Source organism: Mus musculus, chromosome 19, assembly GCF_000001635.26.
Source record: "Mus musculus strain C57BL/6J chromosome 19, GRCm38.p6 C57BL/6J".
In the NCBI taxonomy this organism is placed as follows: domain Eukaryota; kingdom Metazoa; phylum Chordata; class Mammalia; order Rodentia; family Muridae; genus Mus; species Mus musculus.
The window spans coordinates 36,957,590-36,983,440 of NC_000085.6; the positions used below are offsets into that span (position 1 = coordinate 36,957,590).

General features: G+C 37.7%; 1 protein-coding gene across 4 annotated transcripts in view; it reads left to right on the plus strand.

The window, feature by feature from the left end:
• Nucleotides 1–25,851, plus strand: part of Btaf1 (B-TFIID TATA-box binding protein associated factor 1) — an 87,979-nt gene that overhangs the window by 31,511 nt on the left and 30,617 nt on the right. For 2 of the 4 annotated variants that reach the window (NM_001080706.1, XM_006526561.4), the window contains 13 exons: nt 784–920; nt 4,050–4,179; nt 4,842–4,910; nt 8,029–8,118; nt 8,903–8,998; nt 9,087–9,263; nt 11,467–11,607; nt 12,325–12,449; nt 15,309–15,429; nt 20,726–20,830; nt 22,988–23,137; nt 23,398–23,540; nt 24,058–24,232. In NM_001080706.1, coding sequence (NP_001074175.1) covers nt 784–920; nt 4,050–4,179; nt 4,842–4,910; nt 8,029–8,118; nt 8,903–8,998; nt 9,087–9,263; nt 11,467–11,607; nt 12,325–12,449; nt 15,309–15,429; nt 20,726–20,830; nt 22,988–23,137; nt 23,398–23,540; nt 24,058–24,232 — 1,659 coding nt within the window. Of the gene's footprint in view, nt 1–783; nt 921–4,049; nt 4,180–4,841; nt 4,911–8,028; nt 8,119–8,902; nt 8,999–9,086; nt 9,264–11,465; nt 11,608–12,324; nt 12,450–15,308; nt 15,430–20,725; nt 20,831–22,987; nt 23,138–23,397; nt 23,541–24,057; nt 24,233–24,741; nt 25,415–25,851 lie in introns of those variants that run through there. The other 2 variants (XM_030250684.1, XM_017318039.2) reach the window with 2 other exon arrangements.

The window sequence follows — 25,851 nt, forward strand, 5'->3', positions numbered from 1 at the left end:
GACCAAAACAAGAAGGAAGTGGCTATGAGGAAAGGATCATGTGGCTAAGTTGATAGAATACTGGACCAGTCACTTAAGACTATAACTCTTTTTTTATAACTATAACTCTTTTTTTCTCTTTTGCTGCTGCTGCTGCTGTTTCTTCTTCTCCTCCTCCTCCTCCTTTTCCTTCTCTTCCTCTTCTTTTTCCTTTTCCTCCTCTTCTTCCTCATCCTTATTTCTCTTCTTCATCATCACCATATGATAAGCATAAGTTTCTTTTATTAAGATTTTATTTTCATAACTTTTGATGATATTGTGATTATTTTGAAATCTCAGCTCCTCAGAAACTCTCTCCTTGTTAGGACTACTTATGTCATACCTGTGAGTACAGAAAAGTTGTGAAACAAGATTTAGTCAGTTGGCAATAGAGAATTAAAGAATTTTTAAAAAAGTTTTAATTACTGTTTTGAGACAGGGTCTCTTTATGTAGTCCTGGATGTCCTGGAACTCACAGATTACCTCTGCCTCCAACGAGATTAAAGGCATGCCGATTTTTAAAGACAAGGTTTTCTTAGGTAGCCCTGGCTTTCTCATTGTCCTCCTGCCTTTCAAGTGCTAGAATTTTACGTGTTCCAGCACATATGGCTTGAGAGTAAAATCATGATAGATAATAGTGTAATATCAAAAAAATGCTTAATCTCTCCTTATTAAAATTTATACAACTATTTCTCTCCTAAGATTGAAACTATCAGCATTTATTTTAATTTCTGGCAGTTTAAACTCATTGTTTTGCTCTTTTAGACTCTCCAAGCAGCTGAATTGATTGATTCAGAATTCCGAGCAGGAATGAGTAATAGACAGAAGAACAAAGCTAAAAGAATGGCCAAGTTATTTGCAAAACAGAGATCCAGGGATGCAGTGGAAACGAATGAGAAGAGGTAGTGATCTTCCTGTTGTTCACTTAGAACAGTGTGTGTGCTTGGTTTATAGTTAAACGTTTGATGACCTTTGTTCAGCTGAGTAGTAATGCTTGAATTTATTACGCAGGACAGAGCATTTACTGTTACTGGGGAATGACATTTTTCTCCAGAAAATCTGTAGGAGTAGAGTTTTTTTGTTTTCATTTTTATTATTTTTTCCTTAGTGGTATTCAGCCTCATGAAGACGGAAGACCTGTAAAGAGAGAGCACTCTAGTTACGGACTAGAAACGCCTCTATCGTGGAGTATTCAGGCTGCCAGAGTGCATCGCATGCAGAGTATTAGAGAATGGGTTCAGAGGGGGCTTCTAGGGGCAGCAGGCAAGACGATGCTCTAGCTAAGTGAGGAGTCGTGTCAGGGTGTTATCCCCTGTTCTTGTGCTAAAAGTGGATGGTAATCCAGACTTGCTTAGGTTAACCTTTCCGTAGAAAAGAATTCTGAAGAGTCATTGTCTTCAGACTCTGAATGAATTAATAAAAATATCATCTGTCTTTAAAGGTAGCTAGTTCAAAACAACATCTTTCAGGTTGATCTCTGAAGTGTGTGTTAAGTTGTAGATTTTTGGGCCCCTCATCTTTTAAATCAGACTCTTAGTGGTATTCAAGAAATCTTTGAGTAGGTGACGAGTTAATAAGTAATACAAAGTCTGTAAATTTATGTCTTTGTTGTAGATTATAGTACTTTGGTTCTTTAAATTCAGATAAAGCTAAAGAGTATTTGTAGTGTTCATGAGTTAAAGAGTATGTGTCTGGACAGCCAGGGCTATACAGAAAAACCCTGTCTTGGAATACCGAGGGGGTGGGGGAAAAGATAAATACAAACCAGGGTGACAGTGGCGCATACCACTCTGGAGGTAGAGACAGGCAGATCTCTCAGTTTAAGGCCAGCATGGTCTATAGAGTGAATTCCAGAACAGCCAGGGCTACACAGAGAAACCCTATATGGAATTAAGCACAGATAGCTAGATAAAAAAACCCATTTAATAGAAATCTATGCTTGAGGTTATTTTTAAAGTCTAAACTCTTTATTGAAATTTTTTTTAACTATGGGATTCCCTCCACACCCCATAGACAGGGTTTTTCTGTGCAGCCTTGGCTGTCTTGGAACTCCCTCTATAAACCAGGCTTGCCTGGAACTTACAGAGATCCTCCTGTCTCTGCCTGCCAGGTGCTGGGATTAAAGGCATGGATGCCTGCCTTTTTGTTTTTGTTTTGTTGTTAACTATGGGATTTTTAAGGTTAACAATGTTAAGGTCATAGACATTGAATATCCCTAAACTAAAATGTTCTAAAAATCTAAAATCTTGAGCCCAAGTTTCAGATTCCAGAGGATTTTATGTTTTTTTGTTTGTTTGTTTTTCATTTCCTTCCCTTTCTTTTTCAATAAAGAGACTCATCTAATAAGGTCTTTGCAAATATCCTCAAAAATAAAGTCTACAATTAGAATGTTATTGATCCCAAACTAGATGAGATAGTCATTTTGTAGTAATTTAATAAAAGTTTGTAGCTGGATGAAAAAGCAAAAAAGAAAAAAGTTTCTATTAGTTTTTAGTCATACTTTTACTCAAGTATTTGAATGTTAGAAATGTTACACCTTTTCTGAGTTTGTTAATTATGTGTTCCAAATACTACCATGACAAAGGCAACTATTACAAGAGAGAACATTCAACTGGAGGCTTGCTTACAGTTTCAGAGGTAGTTTTTATTGTTATGGAGGGGAATGTGGTGGCATGCAAGGCATCAAGGCAGGATAGATACACTCTGGTCCATAGGCTGAGAGAGTAAGAGAGAGTCTGGACCTGGCATGGACTTTTGAAACCTCAAACTCCACTTAAAGTGACACACATTTCCTCCAGAAAGGCAATACTTCCAAATCCTTCTCAAACAGTGCCATTTACTGGTGACTATGATCCTAGGGGGGGCCATTCTTATTCAAACCACCACAAAAGGGGATGTGAAATATGGGCAGAGCTTGATTTTGAGTTTTTGGTGGGATAGTCACATAGCTTGGAGTAAAGATTTGAAAGAAGGGTGATGGCTCTTACTGTCTAGGAAAAGACATTCCAAATGTAGTCATAAAAACAAATGTCTGAAAGTGCAAGTATGCAAGTTTACTAGTGTAGCCAATAGGAGAGAATTAGTGAGGGTTTGAGGGTCTTCAGTCTTTTTCATGATCGTACAGAACGAGAACAGTTGGCCAGTAGTTTACACTGTGAAGATGTTGAGCCTGAGCACCGGGAAACAGAGGCAGCCAGATCTGTGTGAACTTGAGGCCAGCCTGGTCTCCGGGGCTAGTTTCAGGTCTGTCAGGGCTATGCAGAGAAATTCTTTCTTGAAATACAAATAAACAAACATACATATAGAGAGAGGGAGGGATTCAGAGAAAGCAAAACTATAAACTGAATTACTTTCTTTTATTCTTGGGATGATGTATAAAGATAGATTGTGTTTTATTCATTTTGTTGGCGAGGCTGATCTTGAGCTCATGATGGTCTTGCTTCACCTGGGTGCTGGAAAAAAGGTGTGTGCCACCACACCCAGATAACTTGCCTTTTCCTTTATAATAGTTCTTAATAGGCCAACCATTGTATTTCTCTTCAAGTTATAGAACAGCACTCTTCTCACATTTTCTGTATTCTTTATCAGTGGTCAGTTTCTTTGTGATTTTAAATTTTTGTTAATTTTTTATATAATATATTTTAATCTTATTCTTTCAAACAAATAAGACAATCTTTTATTACTTGGCATATTAGTTTTCTCCAGGTTGCAAGCCTAAAACAGTTAGTGTCATATTTGGCTGGATTTAAATTTGATTAAAAGAGTTTTAAATAAAGGGAACTGGTTGTAGAGATGAAAGAATGTTATATGTGAGATTCAATTTGAAAGAAAAAATTCACCAATTCAGACAATAGTGGGGTATATTTTATTCAAAGTATTAATGAGTTCATTTTAATTGATGTAAGATTGCTGAGTAAGCTACTTCTGCAAGGTAACATACCCATGCAGTGTGGACAATGGATTCTCTGACACAAATTGTAGAGCACTTGCATTCCTTCATATACTTTTAAAATTGGTGACTTCTCTTTTAGCAATGACAGCACTGATGGAGAGCCAGAAGAAAAGAGACGGAAAGTAGCAAATGTTGTTATTAATCAGACTGCAAGTGATTCCAAAGTCTTGATAGATAATGTTCCAGAAAGTTCTTCCTTAATTGAAGAGGTATTTTGAAATTGTTTATAACTTTATTATTTTTAATTTTTAGCCTTATTTTTTATTTGTTTATGGATGTTTTGCTGCATGTATGTTTGTGTACCACTTGCATGACTGGTGTCCACGAAGGCCAGAAGAGGGTGTTGGACCCCTTGGAACTGAAGTCACAGACAGTGTGAGCTGTCATGGAGGTGCTGGAGACTGAACCTGGGTTCTCTGGAAAAACAGCCAGTGTTCTTAGTGACTGAGCCATCTCTCCAAGCCCTGTTTATAAGTTTTGTAAATGTATTCATCGAGATATTGTTTGCCAACAAAAGGAATTTTTAAAAAGATTTTTTATTATATGTAAGTACGCTGTTGCTGTGTTCAGACACACCAGAAGAGGACATCAGATCTCATTACAGATGGTTGTGAGTCACCATGTGGTTGCTGGGACTTGAACTCAAGACCTCAGGAAGAGCAGTCAGTGCTCTTAACCGCTGAGCCATCTCTCTAGCCCTGAAATTTTATTAGTAAATGTCTTACACTTCTTTAGTAAAACATTTAAAAATCTTAAAGCCTTGTTACTTTTTCTAATGCTACAAGTAAACATACGTTTTTGACTTTCTTAAATTGTTAAATCTTGAATCCAAAGCTTTGATCTAATAGTAATTTGTATCTTTCTTATTTAGACAAATGAATGGCCTTTGGAAAGCTTTTGTGAAGAACTTTGCAATGACCTTTTTAATCCCTCCTGGGAGGTAAGGCATCTTCCTCTCAGGCAAAGATAGGAATCTTATTAGGAAACCTATTTTCCATCAGGTCTCTTAGGACTTGTATATTGTATATTTTTTTCATTCATTCATATTCCTTCTCTCCCTCTCCCCCTCCCTCCCTCTTCCTCGGTGTCCTGTCCCCATGTGTATGTGGTCGTTCCCTCCCTCCCCCTTGGTGGAGGGGTTTGAGACAGGGTATCGTCTCATCATGTAACTGGCTGACCTGACCTCAGTATGTAGACCTGGCCTTGGACTCACAGAGGAGCTTCTGCCTTTGCCTCCTGGGTGCTAGGATTAGACGTCTGTCTTAGTCAGGGTTCTGTTCCTGCACAAACATCATGACAAGAAGCACTTGGGAGGAAAGGGTTTATTCGGCTTACTCTTCCACACTGCTGTTCATCACTAAAGGAAGTCAGGACTGGAACTCAAGCAGGTCAGGAAGCAGGAGCTGATGCGGAGGCCATGGAGGGATGTTCTTTACTGGCTTGCTTCCCCTGGCTTGCTCAGCCTGCTCTCTTATAGAACCCAAGACTACCAGCCCAGAGATGGCCCCACCCACAAGGGGCCTTTCCTCCTTGATCACTAATTGAGAAAATGCCTTACAGTTGTATCTCATGGAGGCATTTCCTCAACTGAAGCTCCTTTCTCTGTGATAACTCCAGCTGTGTCAAGTTGATACAAAACTAGCCAGTACAAAGTCAATGGCACCACACCAGGTTTGACTTCTAAGTAGAAGTTTTTAGATTTTTTTTTAAACCTTTTTTTCTTTAAATTATATTCTGAAGCAAATTGTTCATTTCTTCTTATTATTTTGGCTACTGTAAAGACTTACTTGTATTTTTCTGATAAACAGTAAAAAACCTTTCTTTTCCTTTGAAAATGAACAACTTTGGGGGAGTAGGATGACAATCTCATGGTAGTCCACACTGTCCTTGAACTTGTGGTATTCCTAACTCATCTTCCTTAATTCTGGGATTACAAGTGCTCACTCCTATATTATGTCTGTAGCGGGCACTTTTGATCTACCAAGAAAGTAATCTCAGGGTCTAGAGGTACAGAAGCATATACTTGGGCTCAAACCTGAAGATCAACCCCTGACTCCCCCCAAAAATCAGCATGGTATAGCTGTAGACAGCAGTAGTTTTCAAACCAGTTTCAGAGGTAGTTAAGCCTCCGAAGTATTTCTTTTTTTGTTTGTTTGTTTGTTTGTTTGTTTTTTCAAGACAGGGTTTCTCTGTATAGCCCTGGCTCTCCTGGAACTCACTTTGTAGACCAGGCTGGCCTCAAACTCAGAAATCCGCCTGCCTCTGCCTCCCGCGTGCTGGGATTAAAGGCATGCGCCACCACCGCCCGGCTCCAAAGTATTTCTTAAAAGAAAATTTCAAACCTGTCCCAGTATGTCGGAAAGTAAAATGAAGCTTCGGATTGAATTATTGCTTGGTTATCCCAAATCTTTAGTTGGCCCTTGAATTCAACAAACAAAACAAACCTGTAGGGTGTAGTTTCTTCCACTCCGCTTTAATGCTTCTGGGCAGGCTATGCTACCAGCTACCCACCCAGGTTCTCTTGGATCTGTAGATGAAAGACATACACACATTAGCTCATTGTTAACCTGCCTTACTGACTCAGTTGCTGGGTTCTTCTACAATCTTCTGCCGCTAGCATGCCCTTCTCTTTACTTCTAGCTCAACACCTCTAAATCTTCCCTCAGCTTAGTTGCTCTGTTACCTTCTATGAAGCCCATTGGTTTTGCTGCCCAAGACGCTTTCGGGCTGCCTTTATTGGATTTCTTTCCCTTTCTGCCTACATTTTGGAAGATATTCCCTGCAGCTCTGAGACTGTTCCATTACCCCCACCCCCAGTATATCCATTCTCCTCTTCCTGCCCTCTCCTCTCTCCTATCCTGTGGGAACCTGGAAGTCCCGCCTCTTTCTTTCTACCCAGCCATTGGCCACTGGCATCTTTATTGATTGATCAAGAACTAATTGGGTGAGCTGGGCATGGTGGGTACACGCCTTTAATCCCAGTTCTCCGGAGGCAGAGGCAGGCGGATTTCTGAGTTGGAGGCCAGCCTGGTCTGCAAAGGGAGTTCCAGGACAGCCAGGGCTACACAGAGAAACCCTGTCTTGAAAAACCAAAAAAAAAAAAAAAAAAAAAAAAAGAAAAGAAAAAGAAAAAGAAAAAGAACTAATTGGGTGTCAGAGCATCAGAACCACTCCCCTGCACAAACCTGCTTTGAGCCCTGAGATGTAGCTCATTTGTAGAGCACTTTGCTTAGCATGTACGAGATCCTGCCTGGCTGTGATCCTCAGAGTGGAAAAAAGGAGAGGGGAAAAGAAAAGCGTGGGTGGTGGATGGTGAGTCTTTTAGGATTAAATCTTAGCTCAGAGAGCATTTTAAATAAATGACTATAGTATATAGTACAGACTTTCTTTCCTTTCATCTAAGAACAGATCCTCACCTCTGAGAATGCTGATTGATCTACCAGATATAAGAAAGCACCAGTCATTAGACAGTTTATGTGAATTCTCTTCTTTTGGCACTTGACTACTTTTTGGGTTTTTTGTTTTTTGCACTTCTAAAATATTGGTATTTGGGCTATACAGAAACATTTCTTTTCCTTTCTGTTTAGTTCTGAGTCTAAGTACAGACTAGGGATAGAAATGAAAGCTAGGTGCATTTATATCCTAGAGTTAGAGAAATAACTGTTTTGTTGTTCAACTTTGAAAACCTTCCATAAGTGAAATTAATAAAGGTACTGTTTATTTTACTTTTCTTGTATCACAGTACAAAATGCATGTTATTTAAAAACATGATTACTGGCCAGGTGTGGTGGCACACACCTTTAGTCCCAGCACTGGGGAAGTAGAGCAGGCTAGTCTTTTGTGAGTTCTTGGCCAACCTTGTATACATAGCAGCTTCAGCTCAATTAGGGTTACAAAGTAAAACCTTGCTTGAAAGACTGACAGGGGCACATGATTATGCTTCAATAGATACTTCTGTAGCATCAACTGTGACTGCAAAACATTTTCATATTAATGAAAAATTGACTTGGCTTCTTTAAACATTTGGCACCTGATGTTTGCTTCTTGTGTTTTTTTAGGTTCGACATGGGGCAGGTACTGGACTCAGAGAAATTCTTAAAGCTCATGGGAAAAGTGGTGGTAAAATGGGAGACAGCACTTTAGAGGAGGTAAGTATATTAAGCCTATAATTTAATTTGGTAGTTGGTCTCTCTTTCCAATTTAGGGGAAAGTGACAAAAGTTATGTAACAAAGTTGGAATGCAAGGTGAGTAAGAAGAAGAGCTATGAATAGGTAAAAAAAAAAAAAATTCAAGTTTATTGTTATAGAATCAGTTTAGAGAACAGAGATCTTCAGAAACACTAGAGTGGAAAAATTGTAGAAAGAAGAGCATTTGAGCAGGATAATGCAATAGAGAGTAAGATAAATAAAATAATACTGGTTACCAGCAACATTAGTGTAGTACACTGGAAATAGCACAGATAGCAGAAGACCTGGCACAGAGTAACCTTAAGTAATTCTTTTTCTTCTGTTTTCTTGGAGGTGTGGGATGTTTTGAGACAGTCTTACTGTTTAGCTATGGCTGGCTTGGAATTCCCTGTGTACCTTTCTAGCCTGGAACTCACAGAGATCTCCCTGCCTCTGCCTCCTGAGTGCCCAGCTTGTAATTTGTGTTTTTTAAGAGTACAGGAACATAATAGGAACTATGAATATAAGAATTTTGACGTAGGGCTTCTGAATATAATTATCAAAGATGACATGATTACATTTAAAGATGGTATATAGAATTCTTACGTGGTTTGGTAACTTCTTTCTACTAAGATAATATGTCCTAATATTGTGTGTGTACGTGTTGTGTGTATTTTTCCCTCCATTTTTGGACTGAACAGCTCACTCTCTCCCTAGTACAGAGTTGATTTTTACCTATTGTTAAAAATGATTGTATTTTAATAGATGATTCAGCAGCATCAAGAGTGGTTGGAAGACTTAGTCATTAGACTCCTTTGTGTTTTTGCGTTGGACAGATTTGGAGACTTCGTTTCTGATGAAGTAAGTACCATCTGAGTGAAGCTTTGTCCAGACTGTAAATTCTACATCAGTAAATTTCCTGCATATGTAACTCCTTTCTATTCTGAAGGTTGTAGCGCCAGTTCGTGAGACTTGTGCTCAAACGTTAGGTGTGGTTTTAAAGCACATGAACGAAACAGGAGTTCATAAGACAGTGGATGTGCTGCTGAAATTATTGACACAAGAACAGTGGGAAGTTAGACATGGTGGTCTTCTGGGAATAAAATATGCTTTGGCAGTTCGTCAGGTAACTAACTCAGTTTTTGAAAGGGATTTTTCCCTTTTGGATGTCTTGTTTGTTGTGATGTTGGGATGGGTATGCTTGATCGCTTGTTTGTTCCTTTGTTTTATGATTTCCCTATTTATCTCCAGCTAGCCTGGAACTTGCTATACCTCAGAATTGCAGAGATTTTTCTGCCTCTGCCTTTTCTTTTTCCTCGTGGATTCTAAGATTGTGTATGTCATCATGCCAGGCTCAAGCTTGCCTTCTTGAGAAAGTGTCACAAAATTGGCGATGTTCATAGATTTTACAGAGAAGTCCAAAGATGGTTATTTACATTGTTGCAACTCATTCAGTGTATTTCATAGTTCTTTAATTGTTTGAACTCATTTAAATATTGAATACATGGTCTTAGGATGTGAGATAAGTTATACAGGAGATACATATTCAGATGATATAGACAGGAAACATACAGCACGGATCAAAGCAGGCAGTCTATACAGTCATGTACTTTTTATATTATTCACCAATGTTTTTCTTTGTTTATATTTTATAAGAAGCCTGAGAAAAGCAGGATAAGGTAGCCTTATTATTTTCACATAGGAAAACAAGTTCTAAAAAGTTAGAAGCCTTGTTTAAGGCTGTACCAAAAGTCAAAACCACATGACATCTTTTCTTTTTTTAACAGAGTGTTTTATAATCCAGTGCTTGTTCCATTGTCAGGCTTCATCCTGGAGTTCGAGGCCAGCCTGGTCTACAGAGTGAGTTCCAGGACAGCCAAGGCTACACAGAGAAACCCTGTCTTTAAAAAAACCAAAAACCAAAAAAAAAAAAAGTTATTTGTCTTGTAAAACTAATTTTTAAAAATTTTATTTTTTGTTGGTCTTCTGACAGTAAACTGACTCAGCTCTTGAGAAGCAGTTCTCTTTTGTTTTTATAACTTTTAAATTAATTTTTTGTTACTGTACAAAGAATTGGGTCTAATTTTGGAATTTTCATATGTATTTTTACTTTATAAAAAGTTTATTACAGTGTATAAGAGGCTCCAGGAGAACATTTTATTATGATTATAGGTGGAATTCAGATGTTTAGATAGGAATTGGGTGGGCCATCATCACCTTAGATACAAGAAACAGCTTGCTTTTTGTCAGAGTTTTGTAATTCCACCTCTGGCCAAAGGACCCTTCTCATGGATTCAGCTTTTATTTTACCTCCATGAGATTCTTCTGCTATTATTATTATTATCATCATCATTATCATTATTATTATTTCTGACTAAACATTTTATCTGTCTTGTTCACATTCTTAGCTTGTTTCTTGGGCTGTTTCAGGGAGCTTCTTTTTGCTGCCTCTGTGGTCCATCTTCCTGCAGAAGTCACACTTACATTCTTCTTCATAGCTGAATAGGTTTTTTTCTATTTTGTATGTGTAACACATTTTCTTCCCTCCTTAATATATTGATGAAATATAGGCTGGGGCTATATCTTGGCTACTGTGAATACTGTATCAGTGATCACAGATGTGAAGATGTCTCTGGTATGCTGACTTACTACAGAGTTGTCACCCTTCATGTAATGCGTGACAGGGTTTCTTACTGAATTGGAAGCTCACCTCTTTGACTAGACTGTCTAGCCAGTAAGCTCTTAGAAGCCTTCTGTCTCTCACCAATAATAATGGCATGATAGGCACACACAGGTATGCCTGGCTTTAAAAAACAATGTGGGTGGGTGTGTAGGTGTTGGGGATTTGAATTCAGGTCTTCATGTTTGGGTAGCAGTTGCTTTTAGTGAGAGTCTTAGTATATGATCACAGGAGTAGCCCAGAGAAGCTAGCCTTAATGGGGGAAAATGAAGAGATTACATTGCAATAAGGAGAAGCTGAAGAATGTGGCTTTTCTTCTCATCTCTCTCATATCTCCTTGCCAGTGATATTGAAGAAAATAAATGCAAGCTAAGGGTCTTGACAGGGACATACATATGTATTTGTGTTTACACATAGCATTTATAGACCTACTAAAAACTGTTCTGGTATTTCAAGTTACATCCATAAATATTTGGATTCTTTCTCAAGTGGGATTGTTTATGCAGTCTTATGCTAATTTATCTATACTGTTTATGTTTATGTTTTTCAAATATATAAATGTTGGACTGTAGTTCAAAGCTCATAGATAGGCTTTAGCACAGTAATTGTACCATGGAAAATTAGCATGTTTTGATATCCTGTTTTACAGGATGTAATTAATACTTTATTGCCTAAAGTCTTAACTCGAATAATCGAAGGACTCCAGGACCTTGATGACGATGTTAGAGCTGTTGCTGCAGCATCCCTGGTTCCTGTAGTAGAAAGCCTTGTCTACCTTCAGACACAAAAGGTACACTAAAGTCTTCCAGCATTTTCTTCCTATAGAGCATGTTTACATTTGCAGATGGAATAGAAGGAAAGACATAGCATTCTTTTTATTTTATTTACACCTGTTGTAGAAATGTTCTTGTCTCTAACATCCTTCTGATGCATGCAAGCTTGATTATATATGTCTTTGGGAACAGTGAATTGTGTATTGTCTAATAATCCCCTTTCTGTACTTAGTACACAGAATTTCCTTGAAAAGGAAACAGCTATTTCTCTCTAATTTTGTCCCTTATGTTTAGAGATGTGAAGTTTGCTTTTGATTTTATATCTTAGCATTTTAACCTGATCTCATTTTGAGACTATTAAATTTTAACACTTCCCATTTTATTAAATCTAGAATATGAAGTTAAAAGTGCAGTCAGTATTATTTTATGAGCTCAAAAACTAAACTTGTATTTGTATGATTGTTGACATCGCTTAAAATTCCCTGAAATTATCCTGTCCAGTAAAAGTTTGGTTAGAGAGGAAGTGACAAAAGTCGAGCTGAGTGGCACTAAAAAAAGGGTGAGAGGATTGTTAGTGACAAATTGTGTCTTCTCCTTGATGTTCCTTAAAGCTGACATTGTCCAAATTCATTATGTATGCTATTGACTCGTAGTGACCCTTGGAATCTAATTTGACAGGATTAATAAAATTTGTTATGTGAAATCAGTAACTTTCTTAAAAACTGATCTTACAGGTACCCTCCATTATAAATACCTTATGGGATTCTCTTCTGGAATTAGATGATCTAACAGCTTCAACAAATAGTATTATGACTCTCCTTTCATCCATGTTAACTTACCCTCAGGTCCAGCAATGCAGGTAATTATTTCTTATTAGAGGTATAGAATAATAATCCTTTATATATCTTTCCAGGTGATTAAACTTAGACTGGTTTAGCACCTTTAAAGAACAGTGCTGTAAGTTGAACACAGCACTTTTTCTTGGGACGTTTTAGTCCTTCTTTGTTCTAGTTACTAGTACATTTGGGACAGGGCTAGAGAGATGGCTGAGTGGTTACGAGCACGGATTGCTCTTGCACAGGACCCTAGTTTGATTCCCAGCACCCACATGACTTGACTGCTTGATGTCTTTCCTGGAGCCTCTCATAATTTAAAAAAAGAGAAAGGGAACTTTAGGGGCTGGGGTCAGAGCTTAGTGGGAGATTGTCCGCCTAACATGAACAAAGCCTAAAGTACCAGCATTGCACACACAGATAACAAAATCTACAGGAGTTATTTTTCTTTCCTTGGGTTATAGCTTTATAGTTTGTTACCTTGTGGCTCTAAAATAGATACTTTAAAATGAGTCATTATATATTATGTACAGGGCTGACCTCATAATTTAGATTTTTAAAATTTGACATCGGTTTTATATTTCGCAAGATTTTTCCTTTCTGTGAATTTTTTCTGTGTAATGATTATTTTTTCAGTTCTTGTCCTTAATTTCAGAAATTACTAGTCAGGAAGATAACAGGTAATGATGAACTATAACATATTAAGAACAGGATTCAGTGAACAGAAACAGTGTTTAAACTGTTATTGCTTTTCAGTGCTAACACTGGTGTGAGACTCAGGAGTGTCTCATCTGAGTGACATGCCAGAATGCTGCTATTGTTTCTATTAATAGTATCTACAAAGATGCAGAAGAAATGTCACACAGCTTGGTAAATGAATGAGGAAATTGTAGTTCTAGCCTACTGAGGTTATTCAGTGAATGTTCCTATGATTATGGTTTCAAAGCAACTTCTGGCTGTATGAATGAGTATTTCAGTGAAATTCAAACATATATGAAAAGCATATTGCTCATTTATTACCAGCCAGTACTATTTAGTGAGAATTTAGGCTGGTAGAACAGCATGCAAGTAGGAACAGCAAGTGAGTGCCTACAGAAGGCAGCAAGTGAAGTGGCAGTCATATGTAGGGCTTCCCACTTTGACAGCTTCTATTACTAACACAATACACAGGGACTAAGTGGGTTCATGTGGCAATTCTCCCAAGCTGGAAAGTCAAAGGGGTTTTAAATTGCTTCAAACTAGAGGTTTAAGTAAATCTCATTGAAGACCTAAATACTGAACATTTTGCGGTTGTAAGCCAGCTGTTGATGAAACTGTTCCACAGTGTTACTGTATCCATGAAAATGCCAGTATAGAGGAATGTGTTCTAGTAAAACTTCATGTAAAAAGGAAGTAAAGTAAAGTCTATGGATTTATTTAACCTGTGGACAACCTTAGTAGGTGGTACCAAGAAAACTAAATAATATATGGCTGAAGAGCTCTCACCAGGTAGGAGCACTGGCTGTTGTTCCAAAGGATCCAGATGCCAGGAATGACAGCTCAAGACCATCTGTAATTCTAGCTCCAGGGCATCCAGTGTACTGCATGCATGTTAATGCATGGACATACACGCAGGCAGAACATCCATATACATAAAATAATGAAATACTTAAAAACACTTAATGTAAGAAAATTATGCAATGTAATAAAATACCTAATAATCCAATGTGAAATAATGTGGTTTTCCATCCGTTTTGTTTCAAAATTGCCTGATTAGAAAAATTGCTTCAGTTATGCAGTGGTGGCGCACTCCTTTAATTCTGGCACTTGGAGGCAGAGGCAGGCAGATCTGTGAGTTTTGAGTCCAGCCTGGTCTACAGAGCAAGTTCCAGGATAGCCAGGGCTACACTTAGAAACCCTGTCTTGAAAAGCCAAAAAAGAAAAAAAAAAATTGTTTCATATGTGTGGCAATTAGCAGATACTTTGCAGCTTATGCAAGAAGAAATGCAGCATGTCTTGTGGTGCATGAACAATTACACTATTAACAAGTCTTTATTGTCATGGTTTTATGTATTCTGAATTTCTTATGTTTGTATGTGCATGTATTTAAATTGGAACTTTAAAAATGAACTTAAAGAAATAAACACAGGAAGTTCTACCTGCAGGTGATGAAAATAGCATTGAGGGAAATTCCTGGGAGGAGGGAGGGAGGCAGGCGACAGGACTCTCTGTGCTTGGTTTCTGCCTGTTTTCTGTTGAAGGATATAGTTCAGATGCTTCCTACAAATTACTCCTAACTTGGGGGTACCTTTAAAAAATGGCTCCTGAATGTGGCAGAAGTACTATGATTCAAGTTAGTCTAGATTTGGCTTTGTATCTTCCTCCATTTAAAGTCTTACCTGAGAAGGAAGAAACGTGAGTCTTCCTAATAGAGTAAATGCTAAACTGGGATAACAAAGTTCAAAACTGCTATTGCCTCTTTGTTTCTTGCAATTTGAGGTGGCCTATAGATGAATATAAATTAGGATTAGCTATGCATTGAGGTTAACCCTCGAATGGAAAACAGTCATGCAAACCTGATTGTGTAGCTAAGATATATATCCCATTTTCCTAGGAAGGAAAGGACAGATATATTGGAACGTTCTAACTTGCTGAGTGTAATTATGGCATTAGTGCTATAGAGAAATGTAATATTCAGTCTCTACCCTTTATTGGTTACATTTTTTTGTCTTTACATTATAATAACATTTTTGAGAATGTAAGTGAATACTCATGAAAATTGGATCATTTTTAATTCATTAAAAAGCCATGTCAACATGAGTAGGTCCATATAACATATATTAGATAATGTATCTATGGAGTTTCAAGAGGGAATGAATAAGATTAATTTGTTTCTTCTTCATTAGTATTCAACAGTCACTCACAGTTTTAGTCCCACGTGTCTGGCCATTTTTGCATCACACTATATCTTCAGTTCGAAGAGCAGCATTGGAAACTCTCTTTACATTATTATCAACACAGGACGAGGTAAGAACTGATAAATAGTAACCTCAAAGCTTTTGTAAATTTTATAAGACAGACCAGATCATTGCTTCCTTTTTTGCTATATATCAAAAAGATCAGAATGCTTGCATACGTTTATTATGTGCACTGTGTGTGTCTGGTGCTCCAGAGGCCAGAAGATCCCTGGACCGAGTTACAAGTGGTTGTGAACCATTTGATGTGGGCAGTGGGAACTGAACCTGGGACCTCTTAAAGTACAGCAAATGCTCTTGACCATTCTTGACTGAGCAATCTCCCCATTCCTAGCCCCAGGTTTTGTTGTTGTTGTTGTTGTTGTTGTTGGTTGGTTTTTTTGTTGTTGTTGTTGTTAATTTCCTTCCTCTTCCTCTTCCTCTTCCTCTTCCTCTTCCTCTTCCTCTCTCTCTCTCTCTCTCTCTCTCTCTCTCTCTCTCTCTCTCTCTCTCTCTCTCTCTCTCTCTTCTTTTTCTTTTCCCTTTTCCCTTCTCCCTTCTCCCTTTTACTTTTCCCTTTTTCCTTTTCTTTTCTTCTGTTGAGACAGGGTGTCCCTGAGTAGCTTTTGCTGCCCTGGAATTCACTCTGTAGACCAGGCTGTTCTAGAACTCAGACCTGCCTGTCTGCCTCCTGAGTGCAGGGTTTAGAGGTGTGTGCTATCTCCCCACCCTGACCACCCTCTCTCCCGCCTCTCCAGCCCCCGCCACTCCACCCTGCCTTTCTTCTTTTTCATTGTAGATTCTGGGTATCAAACTGGTTTGGGTGCTTTCAAGATAAACATTTTGCTGACTGAGCTGTCTCCTCAGCAGTTTGATTTTTGTTTTATATTCATTCATTCATGTATCTAGTTTTAAGTATGTGGGCGTGGCACACACAGGAAGGTCAGGGGGAAACTTGTAGGAGTTGACTCTTTCCTTTTGCCAGGTGGATTCTAGGGATTCAACTCTAATCATCAAGCACATTTACCTGATAAATTATCTCACTGTGACCCCCTTTAAATCTAAACTGTTGTTTGGACAAAATAGCTATGTAGTGAAAACTTTATTATAAATCTTATGTTCCCAGTAACATCAAGAAACTGTCAGAGTAATCTCCATTTGATGTCATTTAAAAATTGTATTCTTCATAGATTACCTGGGAGTTACTTAAAACTATACTTACAGTTTTGTGAAAACTCCATGATCCCTTGCCTGAATTTTTAAAAAATTTTGCTTGCTTGCAGTTTTGAAATGTAAAGCTTTTTGTAAATTTTGTGAATTTTGTAATCATTTGGCAGCAAGCCATTCTGAAAAGCTATTTATAGTCTTTTATTCCATGTATGTACCTATTCATAAAAACAACCTTTAAGTGTTTCTTTAGAGTCTATAAGGGTTATGTAATGTACAATGCATGTAACCAGCCTCTTTAGTATACTAAAGTTAGGAATGTTCTGAGCACATTTTGCTCCAAGATAACTAGATGTGACAATAAAGCCTACAATTAGTTTAAACTTAGCTCCCTTCTCTTGTCTGCTGCTTTTGCGTTTGCTCCTGTGCTAGCCTTGGGTTATTAGTCAGGATGCTTAGCATGGGAACAGACAAACGTAAAGAACAGTCAGGTAAGGCTTGTATGGCTGCTCTACACCTTCAGCTTATAACCATGTAAAGATCTCAGACAAGCCCTGACTTCTAGCATTTTTTCTTTAACTCCATCATAGAGCATGCACATGATGGATGTGCATATGTGTAGGTAAAACACTTACACACATAAAAATTAAAACAAATTGTTTAGAGAATACATTTCAACCTCCCTCCCCACCTCCCCAAACACATACACCAAAACCCCTGGAGCTAGCCAGAGAGTTCAGCAAGTAAAAGCATTGACTCTTCCAGAGCCTTGGAGTTGATCTCCCAGACACCAAGTGGAGGCTCACAAACACCTGTAATTCCACTTCAGGGGATCCAGCAACCTTCTGGTGTCTGTGTGCACCAGGCACGAAAGTAGTAAATAGACATACATTCAGGCAGAACACCCATACTCATTTTTTTTTTTTAAATTAAAATCTTTTTGCAGCCTTTCTTGTAGTTATGGATCAAGTGAAGTAATACAAAAGAGAGGATTTTGGAAATTTTTTTTTAAAGATTTATTTATTATTATACATAAGTACACTGTAGCTGTCTTCAAACCCACCAGAAGAGGGCATCAGATCTCATTACGGGTGGTTGTGAGCCACCATGTGGTTGCTGGGATTTGAACTCATGACCTTCAGAAGAGCAGTCAGTGCTCTTACCCGCTGAGCCATCTCACCAGCCCTGGAAATGTTAATTGTATATAAATAATTATATAGAGAGTAAAACATACTTTTGCCATACTTTATTATTAGAAATCATATTATATTCTGTGATATAGAAATGATGCTTAAAAGTAACAAATCTCGGGGCTGGTGAGATGGCTCAGTGGGTAAGAGCACCCGACTGCTCTTCCGAAGGTCCGAAGTTCAAATCCCAGCAACCACATGGTGGCTCACAACCACCTGTAATGAGATCTGATGCCCTCTTCTGGTGCGTCTGAAGACAGCTACAGTGTACTTACATATAATAAATAAATAAATAAATCTTTTTAAAAAAAGTAACAAATCTCTGAGATATTAGTGGGCTTTGTTTTATGCTAAGAAATATTACAAGCCCTCTAAAGGAGGTAGCTGCTACTATTTATAGTTTGAAGATGAGAGAACTGATGATCAAAAATTAAACTCCCAAATTCTCAGAGACTACATGGCTCTCAGTAAGCTGCTTACCTGAGATTCATGTGGGGGTCTGAGTGACTTTCAGCTTTCACCTAAATTTGACAAAGAAAGAAATGGATTGCTTTCCAATTTTTAAATGTGAAGTAAGCTTAAGTACAGAGCGAGAAGGTGAGCCAATTGCCTACGTGCCTTGTCACCATGTTCTTGTGTCAATTCCTGACATGTCTAGCTGGCACCTTCAGTAATTGGCAGTAATGTGGTGTGTAAATGTCACTAGAGCTCAGTATATTATTGTAAAGATGGCTCTATTGTTTAAGTTTTTCTGATTGTCAACTTTGTTTTGTTTTGCTCATGAAACTGGAAGATTTTTAAAAAGTATATGTTACTGTCAAATGTATAAAGACATGTATCTACCACTATAGTATCACAGAGTTACTTTCAATGCTCTGAAAGTCACTTTTGTCCTTCTCATCGTTCATTTTCCTGGCCTCTCATAATCACTGGTCTTTTACTGTCTGCATAGTTTTGCATTTGTAATAACTTGGTGTCGTCCACTGTGGGACCTAGTCATTACTTTGTAATAGCATGTCAGTTTACTTTCTGTCCATAGCTCATTTTTAAGGGTGTCGTATACTGTTATTGTCTTGTACTTTAATGTATTCATTTACCAATTGAAAGACACTGCTTCTACCTTCAAGTTTTGGTAGTATATACATAAGGCTTTTATAAAGTAGAGGTTTGGGGCTGGAGAGATGGCTCAGCAGTTAAGAGCATGGACTGCTCTTCCAAAGGTCCTGAGTTCAATTCTCAGCAACCACATGGTGGCTCATAACTATGTGTAATGAGGTCTGATGCACTCTTCTGTTGCATCTTAAGACAGCTACAGTGTATTAACATATAATAATAAATAAATTTTAAAAAAAAGATTTATTAAAAAATAAAGTAGAGGTTTTTATGTAGATGGATATTTTATTTTCTGTGGGCAGATATTAAGGAGCCCAAATACTAGACGATACTATAAGAATATGGTTAGTGGGCTGGTGAGATGGCTCAGTGGGTAAGAGCACCCGACTGCTCTTCCGAAGGTCCGAAGTTCAAATCCCAGCAACCACATGGTGGCTCACAACCACCCGTAATGAGATCTGATGCCCTTTTCTGGTGTGTCTGAAGAGAGCTACAGTGTACTTACATATAATAAATAAATAAATCTTTAAAAAAAAAAGAATATGGTTAGTTTTGTAAGAAACGTCTAAGTTGTCTTTCAAAGTAGATATACCATCTTGCCTCTTCATCAACAGTAAATGCTCTACATCTGGCCTTTGTGTAGTATCATCAGTGCTCCACTGTAGGCCATCCTAATAGGTGATAGTGATAATCTCAGTGTTGTAACATATATGAAACGTTGTCTTTCTGTCATAGTACTGTGGACTTAACCCAGGATTCACACATGTAAGGCAAGCATTCTAGCACAAACTATGTCCCCAGCCTGGAACTAACTATATGCACTCCTCCCCAACCCTTGACAAGGTCCTTCTAACAGCCCTGGCTGTCCTGGAACTCACTATATGGACCAGGCTGGCCTCAAACACACAGAGATCTGCCTGCCTCTGCCTCAGGAGTGCTGAGATTAAAGGCATGCAGCACCATGTCTATTTTTTTAGAACAGTTTTAAGTTGAGAGAAAAACTGAAGCTAAAGTACAGTGTTCCTATTACCTTAATTTCATACTGTATACAGCATCTCCCACTGTGAACACCCTATATGGAAAAATAAGGCACTCACGATTATTAGTGGACTTACATCCACTGAAGTTGATAGTTTAGGGTTCACCCTTGGTGTTATACACAATCATCACGCTTGATATACATACAACCTATGGGCTTGATAAATCTGTGTCATGTATGCACAATTATGTAGAATAGTGTTCTCTAAGTATCCTCTGTGCTCTACTCATGTATTCTTTCCTCCCTTGGCTGATTTGACTACTTGCAACATATATTCATCAGCATTGATAGCCAGAGACAGCTAGTATAGTTCATAGCACATTTTACTTGTTATAAATACAGGGAAGATATCCTTTAGAGTTGGACTTTGGTGTCTACAGGTAACTGTTTAGATTGCCAGTGATTGGGCTGAGAGTAAGGGAAAAAATCAATAATACTATTCTGATACCTTGCATTATTGATGAGTATGTAGAATTAGGGCTTTGATCTTTTGGCAGTAGCAGTGATCTGAACCTTTCCCAGTTTCTAATAAAGCAGTGATGTATGATGATGTAAGTAACGCCATTGCTGCTTAGAGCTTGGTCTTGTACTTTTAATTTATTTGAGGAAAATTTGATATTCGCATAACCAACCCCCCCCACTTCCCTTTGATTATAGGATTGTGTAATTTTCAAGCCATGACAATAATAACTGCAATACTTATTTACAATTTGATCTTATCACAATTTATCACCAGTTGAATCTTTTTGATAAAGCATATAGTCTTTTTTATGACAGTGTTTGTTCTTATTTGACTTTGCATTCGTGTAAGCTAACTTCCAGGAACTACGCCATAGCTCTGAATCTGTTTTTGTTTCCAGAACTCTTCATCTTGGCTCATACCTATCCTGTCGGATATGCTGAGACACATTTTTCAGTTTTGTGTTTTAGAAAGCAGCCAGGAAATTCTGGATCTTATTCACAAGGTATATGATGAATCTATCTCTCTTCTATTTCTCTTTATTATTATAGATTATTAATTTATTGTATTAATTTTATATTATTAATTGTTATTAATTTATTATAGATTATTTTTAATCTATTTCTCTTCCTAATAAATTTATAGTTATAATAAAAAATTACTATACTATTGAGTGTTTTTAGTGAATTAAGCCATCTAAAACATTGAAGAATCTAGTAATCTACAGGATAAACTAGAAAACTAGACTTCACATGGGATTTAATAGTAAAATCAGGTTGGTAATGTTTGTTTCTTTCTTTTGTTACATGTCCTGTTAAGCTAATGTTCTTTTAAATTTTTTAAAAATATTTTTAATAATATTTTATTTTTAATTTTTGTGTGTGTGTGTGTGTGCGTGTGTGTGTTTTCACTGTATCAGTGTCTTCAAGACAAGGTCTCACATAACCTAGGCTTGAGCTTGTTGTGAAGCTGGAATTGACCCCAAACTCCTGGTTCTGTTGCTTTCATCCTTGCAGATAGTATGAGCATGTCTGGTGTGGCATGTTTAATTTATAAACATTTATGTTTATATGTTATAAACTAATGATTATATTAGTTTGATTTGTCAAATATTGTATTGGTTTTTGTTTGTTGAGTAGATCTACCTGGGTATCCGAGGCTGGCCCCTTGTGCTTCAGTCTTTTGAGTGCTTTATAGATGTGTCCTGTCATGGCCAACTCTTTTTTTTTTTTTTTAAGGTTTATTTATTTACTTTATACATATGGGTATACCACCATTGCTTTCTTTAGACACACCAGAAAAGAGCACCAGACCCCATTACAGATGGTTGTGAGCCACCATGTGGTTGTTGCAGTTTGAATTCAGGACCTCTAGGAAGAGCAGTCAGTGCTCTTAACCACTGAGCCGTCTCTCCAGCCCCATGGCCAACTCTTACATTCCTTTTTTGCTTTTGTTGTTCTTTTAAGACGTGGGTAGATTCTCTATGTAACAGCTCTGACTATCCTGGAATTCACTTTGTTGATAGGCTGGCCTGGAACTCAGAGAGATCCTCCTTACACCTGCTTCTAGATGCCTTTTTAAAAAACTCTATATTTATTTATTGGAGATTGGCTTGGTGGTTAAGAGCACTGTTGCTCTTGCAGAGGACCTAGATTTGCTTCCCTGCATCCACATGGCAGCTCATCATTTTCTATAACTCCAGTTCTAGGCAAATACGACACTTTCTTCTGGCCTTCATGGGCACCAGGCATACATGTGGTGCTTACAGCAAAACACACATAAAGTACAAACATTAAAAATAAATTTAGTCTAAAACAAACCACAAGTTATATTTTGTGGGGGCCGGTGCTGGTTTGAATGGGGTGTGAAGGTTAGGGGATAGCTTATTAGGAGTCGGTTCTCTCCTTCCATGTGGGCTCTAGAGATTGAATTTAGATTGTCAGGTGTGGCAGCAACTGCCTTTACTCACTGTGCAGGCATCTTGGCTCCCATGTTCTTTTTTTGTTTGTTTGTTTGTTTTAATATTTTTTAAAAGATTTATTTAGGGGCTGGCAAGATAGCTCAGCAGGTAAGACCACTGACTGTTCTTCTGAATGAAGGTCCTGAGTTCAAATCCCAGCAACCACATAGTGGCTCACAACCACCCATAATGAGATCTGACGCCCTCTTCTGGCACGTCTGAAGACAGCTAGAGTGTATGTATAATAATAAATAAATCTCTTAAAAAAGAGAATTATCATAAAGATATAAAAACAGAAGATTCATTTATTATTATATGTAAGTACACTGTAGCTATCTTCAGACACTACAGAAGAGGGCATCAGATCTTGTTAAGGATGGTTGTGAGCCACCATGTGGTTGATGGGAATTGAACTCAGGACCTTTGGAAGAGCAGTCGGTGCTCTTAACCACTGAACCATCTCTCCAGGCGCCCCCCCAACCCCCAACAACAAAACCGAAAAATTTCCCTTTACATTATTTTGTGTAGTATATAAAATCCATGAACAAAATTTGTATTTAAAAGTAAGCCTCTATGTTGATTTTTCAAATGAATCTCATTGCTATTTCTTACTCCTTCCATTTCATTTTCCCTAAAAGATATTTTAGACTTTGTTAGCACTTAATAGAAAAGTTTGTTTCATAGTCTCCTTTCCTTTTGTAGGTTTGGATGGAGCTTTTGAGCAAGGCGTCAGTTCAGTATTTGGTAGCAGCTGCATGCCCATGGATGAGTGCTTGGCTTTGCCTAATGATGCAGCCTTCTCACTTACCTATTGATTTAAATATGCTGCTGGAAGTAAAAGCTAGAGCCAAGGTAAGGGTAGAGAAACGTGGTATTTCTGTGTTCAGCTCATTATTACTAATACAGTAAATGTTGAAGAAACTTGTATTTATTGTTTTATTCTAAGAGTGCCTTCATTAACTTTAGTTAGGAATTCTTCAGTCTCTGATAAAGTAATTATTTTTTTACTTTTTGTAAAATTTTATAAAAACAACTACATTTTACTGGAGTTTTAATAATACTTTTTTGTTTCCAATTAAATTTTATTGGTTTAACTATAGATTTTTCTCTAGGAAAAAACAGGTGGTAAGGTACGGCAAGGTCAAATCCAGAATAAAGAAGTGCTTCAGGAGTATATTGCTGGTGCAGACACCATCATGGAAGACCCAGCGACCAGAGATTTTGTAGTTATGAGGGCCAGGATGATGGCAGCTAAGTGAGTATTTACCAAGTGCCAAGTATCAGAGAATGAAAATTCTGATTCTGACTAATGGCTTTAAACTTTAACCAGAAGATTTCTTCATGGGTGTGTCAGTTATTTTTCCTCTACATTAGTTATCTAAGCAAAATTAAAGCAAGTAAATATTTTTAAGTTTCTGAAGTTTTAAAAATAGAATTTTGGGTTAGAGGTGTAACTCAGAATGCTTGCCTAGCAGGCAGAGTTCTCTTGACTCCAGACACAACGTAAACAGTATGGCGGACACCTGGAATAGCACCTGAGAGCTGAGGGCAGGGAGATGAGTCGTTCAGAGTGAACCTCAGCTACAGAAAGACTTGAAGGCCAACCTGGGGTGTATCAGACCCTGTATCAAAACCAAAACCAAACCACCTCTTGTCTATTCATGAAAGTAAGACGGAAGAAAAGTTATGATTTTTATGAGGAAATATATAGCCTTAGCAGGAGAAGTTTTGCCTCAGGTAATTTCTGCATGTGACCCTTTCCTCTCTTTTAGGTTGTTAGGAGCACTCTGTTGCTATATTTGTGATCCAAGTGTAAATATGGTAAACCAGGAAATTAAACCAGCGGATTCCCTTGGCCAGTTACTGCTCTTCTATTTGAATTCCAAATCTGCTTTACAGAGAATTAGTGTTGCGTTAGTAATCTGTGAGTGGGCTGCTTTACAAAAGGTAAGGTATATTCTTAATAAAAGCAAATTTAGTAAAACCAATTTCCATTAGCATTTAGGACTATTTATAACTTACAACACAAAAGTAAAAACAATCTTTTATTAAAAATTTAATTTATATGGGAAAGTATTCCATATAATATTGAACATTGTTTTCCATTTACTTTTAATTTGATTTTTTTTAGCACTACATTTATATCTAAGACTACTAAATTGTGTTCATATTTAGTATTTGTCCATCCCCTATAGTCTACTACAAAAGCTCCCTGTGTGAAAAAAGAGTGTTTATAAAAAGAGTCATATCCTGACTGTATATATCTAGTTGGTTGTTACTATGAGGTAGCACATTTTTCAGTGCTCCGGTTTTTGTCTGTCTGTCTGTCTGTCTGTCTGTCTGTCTGTCTGTCTGTCTGTCTGTCTATAGAGGGTTTCTCTGCATAGACTTGACTGTTCTGGAACTCGATCTGTAGACCAGGCTGGCCTCGAAATCAGAGAGATCCACCTGAGCCTGCCTCCTCGGTGCTGGGATTAAAGGCGTGCGCCACCGCCTTCCGGCCTGTACTTTGTATTTTGGAGTTCTATTTATATGGATAGTAACAAGGGGAGAAATTTTGGTTGCAAGGAAAAGAAATCAACACATTTAAATTCAAATCTTTGCTTCCAAATTCCCGTCTATTATTTTCAACTTTAAGCTGCTCTAAGATGTACGATTTTGTGTAAGACTTGTTTCTGTAAATCAAAGAAACTTCCTGCTGGTTCTGTTTATTCCATTGACTGGAATTCTGGAAATTTAACTGTCTGCACTTGCTGTGAGAGTTGCTTGTTACTGCCTCTTAGCAGTTTGTCAAAGCGATGTCTAAAAGTAATTGAACCATGCTTTATTGCAATCGAGATCCCGCTTTGCCTCTGGAAAGAAGCAAAGCTTGTCTGTTTTGTTGTCAGGACACCATGTGCTGGAGAGGCAGTGATGCTGTGTTTTTGTGCCTCTCAGACTCAGCAGCAAGTGTTGACAGTTCGGTTTCTGGACCCTCACAGAGCTTCTCTGGATTTACTCTGTGAAGCCCAGGCTGATCACCCAGATCCCACAGAACCCCTCATGGCTCACCACTGAGGCCATTGCCCCTGTTGTTGGGGCAGGCAACAACCAGAGAGAGTGGGAAGGGTTAGTTAAATTTGGGGGCAGGTAAGTAGCTTTTAAATTATATCCATTTTTACAATACAGCATGTGAAGCTGTGGATGAATTGTTAAAGATATCTAATAACAAATTTTGAACATTTTTAGTGCATGCCAGATTTTTCTGATTGATTTTTATAGTAATATACTTTTAAATGTCTGCTGTATTTATATATACATATTTTGAATAAATTCAGAGTATACTAAGAATAATTTGGTTGAAATTAAATGGAATTATAGTAGTTACATGTGCATGTCCTGTAGTCATTCAAATTAAAATTTCAGAGCAGTTTTGATGTAATACTTTTCCTTTGTGTAACTAACTATTCTGCAAGATAACAGACTATAGATTCAAAATCAGTGGCAATGTAACATTTGGTTGTCTGAAGGTTTATACCTCTCTACCATTATGTTTCTATATTTTCCCTAAATCTTGTTATCTATTG